Source organism: Electrophorus electricus, chromosome 18 (assembly GCF_041902795.1).
Source record: "Electrophorus electricus isolate QZ-2024a chromosome 18, ASM4190279v1, whole genome shotgun sequence".
NCBI classification, from domain to species: Eukaryota; Metazoa; Chordata; class Actinopteri; order Gymnotiformes; family Gymnotidae; genus Electrophorus; species Electrophorus electricus.
In genome coordinates, this window is record NC_137514.1 from 4,975,024 (window position 1) to 4,986,663 (window position 11,640).

The window sequence follows — 11,640 nt, forward strand, 5'->3', positions numbered from 1 at the left end:
CTTGTGACTACATATTCTACAGTGTATTCTCATCAAGAGTGTGAAGTTACACCTGCTTTCAAAATAGTCCTCCCCAACAGCTTCTTTTAACATGAATATGAATGAGGAAAAATCTTGCCACTCTTCTTTTAGCCCAGTTGTTTCAGATGTTTACTACAACAGCAACTAACCACTGTAATACATGCCAGCCTGTCATGAAGTGATTTGTACAGACACTAAAACAAAACTATGCAATCTGACATAAACTGGCCAGACACTTGTGGTTCCTAGATTTTTCCCACATCCCAGTAATTTTATTGAAGTAGAAAATAAAGATGCAGACTCAGGAATTAATTGAAGAGAATAGCATGTCCCGTGTTTATTCTAAACTCAATGTTATATACAAATGAAGCACAGTCCAGAATACGTCCAACAGTCACTGGAAGGTTCAATCTTTATATACTTTCTTTAAGGTTATTTATTATGTCCAAAATAGATCAGAAAACAAATATCCAATATGACACCATTATCTTCAAATCACAGTCTGCAATATTTTTTTAAAAACAATGGCCTCATTAATCCCCCTTGGTACCCATCACAGTAACACTGTATCTTTTGGTAAATCCTTGCCTCAATCCCAGACTTGTTACAGATACCAAATTTGGTCATCCACACTTCTTTTACACTTCCTGCTATATCCCATTATTTATTACTTTAATAATATAATTGTATTACCTCACAGATAAGAGTGAACAAGATGTTTTATTATTCACACAAGAAATCCAAAACTGTAGTCAGAATACAGATAAGTCAACAACAGGGAGAAAAGAAACCAATATATACAGGAGTAACAAAGGCATATTCCAAAAAATCAGTCCACGTCAAGAAACCAGTACAATACAAAACAGTGAGCAATGCAAAAAGGGATAAGACAAACACCAAAAGCATGTAACAAAACAAGCAACAAAGCACAGAAGGTAAGTCAGTGACAGTAAAAGTAAAAGTTCAGTCAGGAGAAAACCACTTGGTCCACACAGGATAACCATGACAACACTTGGCAACTAACTAAACTGGATGGTGCACATAGAGAAGCCTAAGTGGAGACAGGTTAGCACAGTAGTGATGTCAAATGGAAGTGGGTTGTGGTTGGTGGATTGAGGTGATGCGGGTCTCTTGTGGTTTCCTACTGTATGCAGGAAAGCACATTGCTGGTAAGAAACCAAACTCAATGGAGCTGCCAGGTGAGCCAGAGCGAGGATCTCCAGGCTTCATTGGAAGTGCGATTTGAAAGTGATAATTAGTCACTGGCTCTTGATGGTTCTTCAAAATCTATTCAGTTACAAAGAGAGACATAGGAGCCGAGATTCTTTAATCCAAAACCTGCAAGGAGGGATTCACTGAATGTGGTGCGGATCGTGTGGATGCATGTCATGTTGCCCGCATGCGAGATACTGTAGAAGGAAAGCGTGCCAGCAGGGAAATCCAGATACACTCCTACTCTGTCAGAAAAAGGTGTATTAGCAGGAATGCCCACGCTCTTATTATTGTGCCACAGTGAGTAATTGCCATCAGACAACTCCAGGCTCCAGGACTTTTTCGACCGTCCAAACCAGCAGACTTTTGTGCGTCCCTTCCTGCTGATCCTTTCATATGACACTGCAATAATGGCCCCTGGAGTCCCTATGACCTCCCAGTAACATCGCCCACACAGTTTCTCTTTGCATAACACTTGTGCCCTGTGCAGGAATCTTTGTTTATTGTGTTGGTATTGCTGATCCTCTTCCACAAGTGTTACCTTCTTGTCCTCATTAAGCAAACAGAGATGCGAATTTGCTGTGTTCAGGTCCAGCGTCAGCTTACAGGCATCTGCACACAATATTTTTTTTCCTAAATATTTTACATACTCACTACCTTCTTTATTAGAATGACTTGATTTTAATACACTGGCCACTTTACTAAGTACACCTATTTTTCGGTGCATTTTATAGACGTGTAATTACATACCATAGCCCCCGTTTCCATGCATAATTTGTCAGCTACATTTTATCACATAATTATTGGTCAGATCCTCATGACAGGACCACGACTGACCATGAATGAGATTCTTCCAAAAATGCTGTGTTAAACATCTGTATTAAAAATCGCTGAGTGATATTGTAGTGAGTGTTGAGATATGTATATGAGCACAAATTTCTTCAGCAATATTTCTCATGTTTTTAAACTTGTGAATGTCACAGATTACAGTGATCTGCCACCCAAAACTGCCCAGCCTGTGATCCTGTGTTCAGAAACTTGTCTAAGATGAGGAGTTGGAGGATAGCTAACACAAACTGTGCATGGCAACAGACAGGGTGTATAACTGTACACCAACAAGGTGTTTTAATACATAAATGTTTTCTAATTAGAGGTGGTGCGTAGGTGTGTGTATGAATATAAAATGTTTTTGCATGCAAAAGTGATGTTTGTAAGTTTGTATGTGTGAAAAAAACATACATTTTTGGAGTCCTGGCATCATTCTCAGTTCCCTTCCATGGTATATTCTAGAGAAGCAAACAAGATCTCACACACACACACACACACACACACACACACACACACAGTGCTTTTAAAGTGTCCTGCTGTTGTTTATAAAACAAGCTGAACTTCATGAAAGCAAATATTTAAGTCTATGTGTTCACCTCATTTCAAAAAGTTCATTGAAACTAGGCTTTTTCTAAATGCAACAAGTACAGTTTTGAAAAAGTAAATTGTTTGATATAACATTAAAACCAGTATATGATAAGATATTTCCCACCAAAAGACATTTTCAACTTAAAGTTTTGTGTATTGGACATGAAGTGTATCTAACAATTGTTATTTTAATCCTTACTGGACATTTTTTGAGGTATTTTAATGGAAAGAATTCAACATAAAAGTTTCATTCTTCACTTCAATTAAGCTTTATGATAACTCACACTATGTATGTGTACACACATGTATCCATTAATGGTTTTCTTACTTCAATTTACAGGTCTGATGAGAGAAAAGTTGTTTCAATTCCTGAAATGCGTAATTGTAGCACAAATCCAGCTCTCCCAGGTGTGTGGTGTTTGAACGCAAAGCTTCAGCAAGTAAGGAACAGCCCTTCTTTGTGAGGCAACAGCCAGCCAATCTATAAACAGGAATACAGAAAAAGAGATGAGACACAAAACGCATATGGCATAGTTATAGTTGAGATCCCAATTTATAAAAAGAAGAAACACACCCAATACAAGTCATATGCAGGCAAAGAAGTCCTAAAATTGTCTGTGAAAAATTCAAAGCTCACAAATTTGGATTTTGTCTTTTTGGTAATATTACATCCTGAAATCTTTTACAAGGTATAATTTAATTAAAAAACAATGACATGTCACGTTTACTCATCTAGTATGGTTGCTTTTTAATCATTTTTTTTACTTAGTTTGCTCAGATTTATAAGAATATTTCAGTTTTAAAAATGGCATTACATGTTTTCTAGTCCAGAAAGAAAAATTTGTTTCATATGAACATGCAAATTCAAATAAAGCCTAAACACACTCTATAAATAAAGAAGATCCTTGTACTGAAAGATTTCTTTGCTGTGCTATTTTTTGAAAGACACTTGCCTCAGTATCTCCAGACTGCAGTTTGAACTCTTCAGTCCAACAGAGAGCAGTTCTACTCCCAAATCCTTCAGATCATTGTCACCCAGGTCTAGGTCTTTCAAGTATGAATTAGCATTTTGCAGAACTGAAGCGATATCTTTACAAGACTGCTCTGTGAGTTTACAATCAGAAAGTCTGTAGGAAGAAGAGGAAGAAATAGTAGCTTCCTTGTCAGGTTTTTGCTAAAAACAAAATTTTGGAAAAACATTGACGTATCAGAACATCAAAACAATAGCACAGGAAACAAAAATGGATAATTACTAAAGCAGAGGCTATAAGTGGTTTAGTTTTGTTATAGGTTATAGATTTGCTGCTCAAAGATGAACTTTTATCTTTTAGGTCTGTCTCAACAGCCTTTTCACACGGTGTGTTTAGTTCAATATGTACATGACAGCCTAATCTTTGTGACACCTGCCTGAGAACTTCAAGATTACTATGTGAACTCTTTAGTACACTACAGATCTTCTTCATTCCTTTATCTTGCAGGTCATTACAACTCAAGTCCAGCTCTCTGAGTGTTGAATTTTCTTTCAGGGCGTTGGCAAGATATCTGCAGGATTCACCAGTAACCATACAACTGGTAAGCCTGTAAATGGAGATAAAAAGCACTCTCATAAACTAAATGCCATCCAAGATCTTCATGTAATCAAAGAAAATAGTAAAGCACGCATTTACCACAAACCTTTTGGGACAATTTTATCAAATCATAGGTTGTTAAAACAGAGGGCTCAGTTGGAATTCATTCAATGAAAGCAACTAATGTATAATGCCTAAATAACACTGCTGTCTGTTCAGAAAACCCCAACCCACCATGACTCCATAGCAGTTTTTATTCAGAGACTAACCTCAAGACCTGCAATTTACACCGCTTGCTTTTTAGCCCAACAGTGAGGTGTTTCACTCCATCATCCTGCAGGCCATTGTAACTCAGGTCTAGATTTCTCAGGGAAGACTCAAGAGCTGAAGCAATGTCTTTACAAGACAAGTTGGTGAGTTTGCAGCCAGAGAAACTGTTAAAGGGAGGCAGAGAAATACTTCTTTAAGATACAGCCAATTGAGGAATTGCAAATAACTACTGTATATCTTTACATTTCTTGGTGAAGGGAATTTAGATTTATACATTTATTCAGCACAATGGAAAATAAGAGTAAATAGGGCCAAATTAATTAAACAGACCAGCAGATTTAACATAATGTTAACAGCAAACAGCATCATGGTAACATGTTTCCTCATTCATGAATGTGGATTGCCAGTGAAATTTACTGTTTGTGTGGTATGTGGTGCTACCGCACATTGTCCTTAGTTGCATAGGACTTGAACCTGTCCTAGTGTTAAGCCAACAAGGATTGGGTGTTCTTTTCTCTAACTATACTTGGTGACACATGAAAGTCATAAACAAGATTCTGTACATCCACTTAGCTAATTCACAAGTTTATTTAAAAATGCATGGTTTTTTATCTGTCTGGAGTGAGCATGCTCTCAAATTTTGTACCTGCAAAAGTTGTACACAAAGAACATAACTTGAGCAGTCTCTCAGAATGACATGAACTTTGGCCATAAGGAATGCAAAGAAAGATGTTGCAGAGGAAGAAACTATAAACAAATACAGACTGTTGCGAGATACAATCTTACTGGTCTGCCATGATTTAGAAGTACTGAAGCCATCAACACAGCGCAACCAGTTCCTCTCTTTTTTTAAAACCCCATTTTCTCCTGTTAGTGGATCTCCAATTCCACCCATTAAATAATTAATTCTCTTCCATATCACATGTTGCCACCAAGGTGGGTAGGTAAAGACTAGCATGTACTTCCTCCAATACACGTGAGGCCAACCACCACATCTTTTTGAACTCCCACCAGCACAATTTCACTAGATGGTTCAACGTGCTTGTTAGAAAGCACCAACTGCTCGATCTGCCTAAGATGCCAAGGAGATGCTCGGATTGGTTGCACCATGTTGAGGGATGGAGAGAGAGAGAAGCCATCCAACCAATCCAGCAAGGCCAATTATGCTCTCATGGACTTCCAGCCAGGGATGGCTCTGGCACCAATGGGGATTGAACCAGCCCAGTTGCAGCAGTACATTGACACTGGTGCACTAATTAATTTTATGAATAGGAATTAAATACCACATAGCATGGTTACATGGCTTCTCACTCAAGCTAAGACCTTTTCTCAGATGACCTTTTCTATATGACATTTATGAGCTAGTAATGAATACCACTATTAGGTAGATTATGTAAAGTATGGAAGATGCAGATTTAGGTACAGCAAAAAACTCATCTGTTCTTAAAAAATATAATAAGGAAACATGATTTGAACATTTGAAAAGTATAAAGTCACAATTAAAATTTTCAATTAGATTTGAGTTATTAGATGGATGTCACATTTACCTAATAATTTCCAGTTCACAGTGTGAACTTCTGAGGCCATGGCACAGCAGATTCATTGAATGCTGCAGGTCATTGTTGCTCAGGTCAATCTCTCTCAGGGGTGAGTTTCTTGATTGCAAAGCTGAGGTGATGTTTTCACAGGACTGGTTGGTGAGATTACAGTCTGCCAGACTACAGCAAAGGAATCATACTTGATTAAATTGATTTGTTCAGGTAACTATTTAAAACACATTTGTTTGTGATTTCTATGCTTTTTGGTGGTTCTGATACAGAAAAAAATACAAAACTCACATGGCCTTTCTGCAGTTTCTCACAGCTGGGATTAGTCTCCTGCGGCCCTCCTCTGATGTGTTGTATTTCTTGAGATCTAGCTCATCCATCACTTTCTCTGATGCTTGAAACATATTGGCCATTGCTGAGCAGTGTGCAAGGGAAAGTCTTTTTGATTTTGTTTTGGATTTGAGGTAACTCTGAATTTCTTGCTGAATACTATTATCCTTCATTTCAATCAAGCAGTGTGAGAGATTGATCCATCGCTCAGGGTTGATGTGTTTTTTTTGGCCCCGTTTCAGGTTCTGTATAATTTTCTTAATGCTTTCAGAGTTGCTCTGTATATGTGGCAGTATACCTTGTAGCAGTCTCTGACTGGACTCCAGCAATATGCCATGAAGGAAACAGAGGAAAAGATCAAGGCGCCCATTCTTACTCTCCAAGGCCTGATCTACAACACATTTCATAATTTCTTCCAGGGAAATATTTCCAGACACCTTAGCACTGGTCTTTGGTAGCAATATCTTCAGTCTGTCCATGTTCTTGCATAGATAGCAATAGAACACATAGAGAGCAGCAAAAAACTCTTGAAAGCTCAGATGCACAAAACAATAGAACTTCCTTTGATAAAACTTAGATTCCATCTTCAATATTTCCGTGCAAAGCCCAGAGTTTACTGTGGCCTCGGTGACATCAATGCCGCATTTTTCCAGATCCTCTTCACAGAACGTAACATTGCCCATTACAAGTTGGTTGAAAGCCAGTTCAGCAAGTTTCAGAATCATCTTTCTATTACACTCTAGCAGTTTCTTTCCATCATTTTCTTGTCTATCATCAAATTTTTCATTTTTTGTGTTTGTTTGAACAAGCAGAAAGTGCGAGTACATTTCAGTTAGAGTTGTGGGGATTTCTTTTTCAGACTCCTGGGTCAACCAAGGTTGAAGTACAGTAACTGATATCCAACAAAAGACTGGTATGCGACACATAATCTGAAGGCTCCTGGCTGCCTTAATGTGTGAGATGATTCTGTCTAATTGGTCCTCTTGACCCACTCTTTTTCTGAAGTACTCCTCCTTTTGCTGGTCACCGAATCCCTGAATCTCCACCATGCGATCAATGTACTTGGAGGGGATCAGGTTGGCTGCTGCTGGACGCGAAGTTATCCAAACAAAAGCAGAAGGAAGCAGCATTCCACTGATGAGGTTTATTATCAATGCATCCACTGTGGATTTTGTGTCAACATCACTGACAACTGAAGCGTGTCTAAAATCCATTGTAATTTTACATTCCTCAAGGCCATCAAATATGAACAAAATGGTTTTGTCAAAATAATCGCTTGACCTGCAGCCTTTAAGTGAAGGATGCAGGTGAACCAAAAGTTCATGAAGACTCCAGAGTTGATCTTCAATCAGGTTTAGCTTGCGGAATGGAAGTACAAACAAAAACATTACATCTTCATGGGCATTTCTTTCAGCCCAGTCGAGGATGAATTTCTGCACTAAGACCGTCTTTCCAATGCCAGCTTCCCCCTTTGTTAGGACAGTCCTGATTTCTCCTTTACTGTCCCCAAAGATCTCACTGAATTTGATTCCGGTCTCATCAGAGGATTGTGACTTTTCAGTTGCTAAAACCTCATGTACACTACTCAATTTTTTATTACTTTCTCCTGTGATTATAAGATTTGTAAATATGGCATTCAGTGGAAACTTTTCCTTTTTGTAAGTCCCTTCAATTATATATGCATTTTCCTTCTGTAGACAGGATTTATGATTTCTCACGATAGTCTGAAGATCTTGCACTGTAAGGCAATTGAAAAAGATACATCACATTCATTAATTAGGTCTTGTATCCATGTAAACTGATTGAAATAATGTCCTGTGATCAATAGCAATGAAATCTTTGTTTACATAAACTTTATGCATATAAAATCTTCATTATATATATATATATATATATATATATATATATATATATATATATATATATATATATATATATATATATATATATATATATATATATATATATATATAAAGCAGCATAGACTTAGCAGCAAGTGGACTTGAGTCCAAGATCAGCTACAAACTGAAAGGTTTCCCACTTTTGTGATGGAGGTTGTTGTGGGGAAGTTGACTAGTCTATGCAAGAGGAGGAGCATTTAAGTTAATTCCCCTTTATTCATGAATTAATTATAATTCTGTTCTATTAATTATAATTCTGTTCTATGCCAAATTTAGATAAGAAAGAAGCATATTAACTTTGCTGTTGGCAGAACAGGGCCATGGTTATCCATAGTTTAAAACAAGGAAAGACTTTTTTTAAGGCCCATCTTTAGCTATTAAAGACTGTGTCTTCTTGCTCTTGCATTTACTCAACAAAATGTAAATAATTTTGGGTAAGACTTTGTGCAAGGCAAAGATGTCATATGCATTTGACCAGCACTAGAGAGAAAAATGGACAAGATGTGAGAATTTGATTCAAACCAAATATTAATTTAAACAAAAGTAACACCATTATCTTCATGGCTGGAGTCCATCTGTGTTGATGTTTCTTCATAACTGGAATAGTAGCCCTGTGACATGGACAGTCTCTGTTTCTTCAAAGGTTGCTTAGTGGGATCAGTCTTCAGCTGTTCCTGAATCTGCTGCTTTATTTTCCTTGCAAGCTCATTTTGATTAATTTGTTCCAAAATCTTTATAGCAACTATAAGAGCATCTTCATAAGCATTCATCATTTTCTCTGCAGTTTCTGTTCTTGTTGTTTGTCGGTTCAGTTGCGCCTTTGGAATATGTGAGAAGCCCTCTGGTGGGGAAAAAGTGAGGTAAAACTTGAATGTCTCTAGATCCTCACGATTCAGTTCATTCAGGGCTCCAAGAAGAATGTGTCCTGTCATGGTTAAAACTGGAACAAAATATATGTCAAATTACAAATTGCAAAATTTTAATTTAAACTTGATATTGTTTTCACATAGACAATTGCAATGAGGATCCTTCTCGCATAAAACATAATAAGGAAGAATAAAACCATTATCAATGTTTTCTGGAGGCTTTGATAATCACCATAAACTTGGTCTGATGTTTCTGCATGCTACAATCAGTAGTATACATTTCCAAAAAGCAACTGCTTTCATCACTCATCTTCAGTAGTGAAGATGGGGATGACAATGAAGAGAACAGTGTCGAGCCAGAAGCATTCCAACATGGCCTGAGTGCCCTGTTGATATGTGAACAGCAAATTTAAACTCAGAACTGAAATTGTTAGTAGTAATGCCATTCTGACTTTTGTTTAGCCAAATACATAGAAAACACTAGCTAGCATAGGTTCTCTGCTTTTTTAAAAAACTTTTTAGACTGTCTCTTACTGACACCCTGAAGGGAAGCACCTCAACATTTTCTCTTCTGTGAAATTCAGCGTTGACTTATTAAAATGTTGTAGTGTCTGCCACTTGAGATGAGAGGGCAGGAAGGCAACAGCTAAGCTACTCAGGGTGATGTGCACCTCCCTGGGGCTTGTCCAGATTCTATAAATCCTAGCATTCTGGAATAGGTCCTATTAGTCCCAGTTGCTGGGAGCAGCAACCACACCCGGGTCGGAAACCCCGGTCCTACACTCTTCATCCCGGGTCGCACCCATGCGCCTCACCAGGGGTACACATCCGGCTGTGTACCATCCCCTCATAGCAGAGAGGGTTCAGGTATCAGGCAAATATAACATAATATCAGTTTTACCGCAATAGTTTTTCTTGATATTGGCTAAGATATCAATTTACAATAACGCACAATCGCTACAGGACTTACGTTGTCTGTAAGAACGTTTTTTTGCCTTTTAAATGTTTTAATTAATGTAACCTGTATAACTATTTTATCCGTACATTTATTCGTCATGACTAGGTTGTTCAAGTAGTAAAACTATTTCATTTACTGTACGTGCACTATACGTGCATTCATTATGGCTGACTCATTTGGCTAGTTTCGGATGTCGATTAACCGCCAACGACAACAACAAAACATGTTCTACTTCAAATTGACGTTTTATGTGCATCTTTCATAACTTAATAATATAATATATTAATAATAATATGGCTACTCTGAAGCTTGCTCACCCAATTGGTTATGCTCCGCTAGCAATCGCAGCATTTAAATTATTCCAACAGTGAAGATTATAGGCCTAACTGTGAGAAAAGTTCATTCTCAATAACAAAGCAACGATACTCTCATCTGGAACAAAACGTGTATATAATATCAAAATAGAATTAGCATTGCCGATCCTGAGTTATACATATGATCATTTAACATAAATATATTTTAATATTAACTTTTGTCTTTACGCATACCATATCCAATTCACCAGGTAACTCTTATCTTACCGGTATTGTTGATCCAGGACACTTCGAATAACCGCGCTCAAAACATAGCTCAAAACATAGCTGGCTATAACAATGTTGCACAGAAAATAAAGTCAGCATTTCACTGGCCGCAAAACATGGGAACACGTGGCAGCATCTAACACATCTGAGCAATAAGGAAATAAATACATTTCCGTATTGCACGTAAAAAAGTCTTAGAAGGAGAATTATGGGACAGGTCGGCTAAATGTGAGACAATTTGAAAAGGAGAAAACGGGAACATTTTCACTTTCGCTTTCAACCAAAAATATGCTTTCCCCACGTGTTTAGCTGTTTATAATCCTCACACAGCTACAACGTGCGGAAGATGAATCCACTTTATTTTTGAAGTACTTTATACGCACAGATCTCTAAAGCCTAGTCCCAAATAATGCCCTCTTCAAATCAAGACCCAATAGTGCGGTCCTCTTCAAAGGCCATCATTTGGTGACGTCAACAACGACCTATATAGACGGAACGATTTAGGCCACGCTCACGCTTTGGGGGAAAACACTGCACTTTCGAATGCTTTGCACTACGCACTTCTCTTTGTCGCGCATATGACACTAACACTGCAAATAGGCTTAAAAAATAAATAAATAAAAAACTTGCGTAATGGGTTGCATGACAAATAAGATTACAAATCTTGATTTAAAAGTTCTGTTCGATTCTAATATGCAATACTGGGCCAAAAAGTTTCCCTATTTGTTTCTCAAAGTTCCCTATTTGAGAATGTATTTGTTAAAAAAAAAAAAAAAAAAAGGCATTCAATCCCCCAGATATAATAGTTTAGCTAGTTAATCTAGATTCTCTATCTTGCTGTTTGCTAGCTAACAACCAAAGTACTTGACCTTAGTATTTGTAGGGACTAAAGGGCTTGACTAAAAGGAATGACTAAATTGTTTTTACTCGCCCATTAGTCACTTTTAATAAAGCTTTCTCTAGAGAGCAT

General features: G+C 37.5%; 1 protein-coding gene across 2 annotated transcripts; it reads right to left on the reverse strand.

Moving 5' to 3' along the window:
- Window positions 1–329: 329 nt before the first annotated feature.
- On the reverse strand, window positions 330–10,994 carry LOC113590919 (NACHT, LRR and PYD domains-containing protein 3-like). 2 transcript variants are annotated; one of them, XM_081701562.1, is made up of 11 exons: window positions 10,671–10,994; window positions 9,364–9,517; window positions 8,816–9,205; window positions 6,326–8,102; window positions 6,035–6,205; window positions 4,487–4,651; window positions 4,057–4,227; window positions 3,603–3,776; window positions 2,978–3,130; window positions 2,473–2,519; window positions 330–1,845 (listed from the first exon to the last, which is right to left on the reverse strand). In XM_081701562.1, the coding sequence occupies exons 3-11, from the start codon at window positions 9,195–9,197 to the stop codon at window positions 1,313–1,315; spliced, it is 3,573 nt and encodes a 1,190-aa protein (XP_081557688.1). In that variant the 5' UTR covers window positions 9,198–9,205; window positions 9,364–9,517; window positions 10,671–10,994; the 3' UTR covers window positions 330–1,312. The 2 variants fall into 2 exon arrangements, with proteins under 2 accessions (XP_081557688.1, XP_081557687.1); XM_081701561.1 differs by lacking the exon at window positions 9,364–9,517 and having other exon boundaries at window positions 10,671–10,990.
- Between the last annotated feature and the right edge of the window lie 646 nt (window positions 10,995–11,640).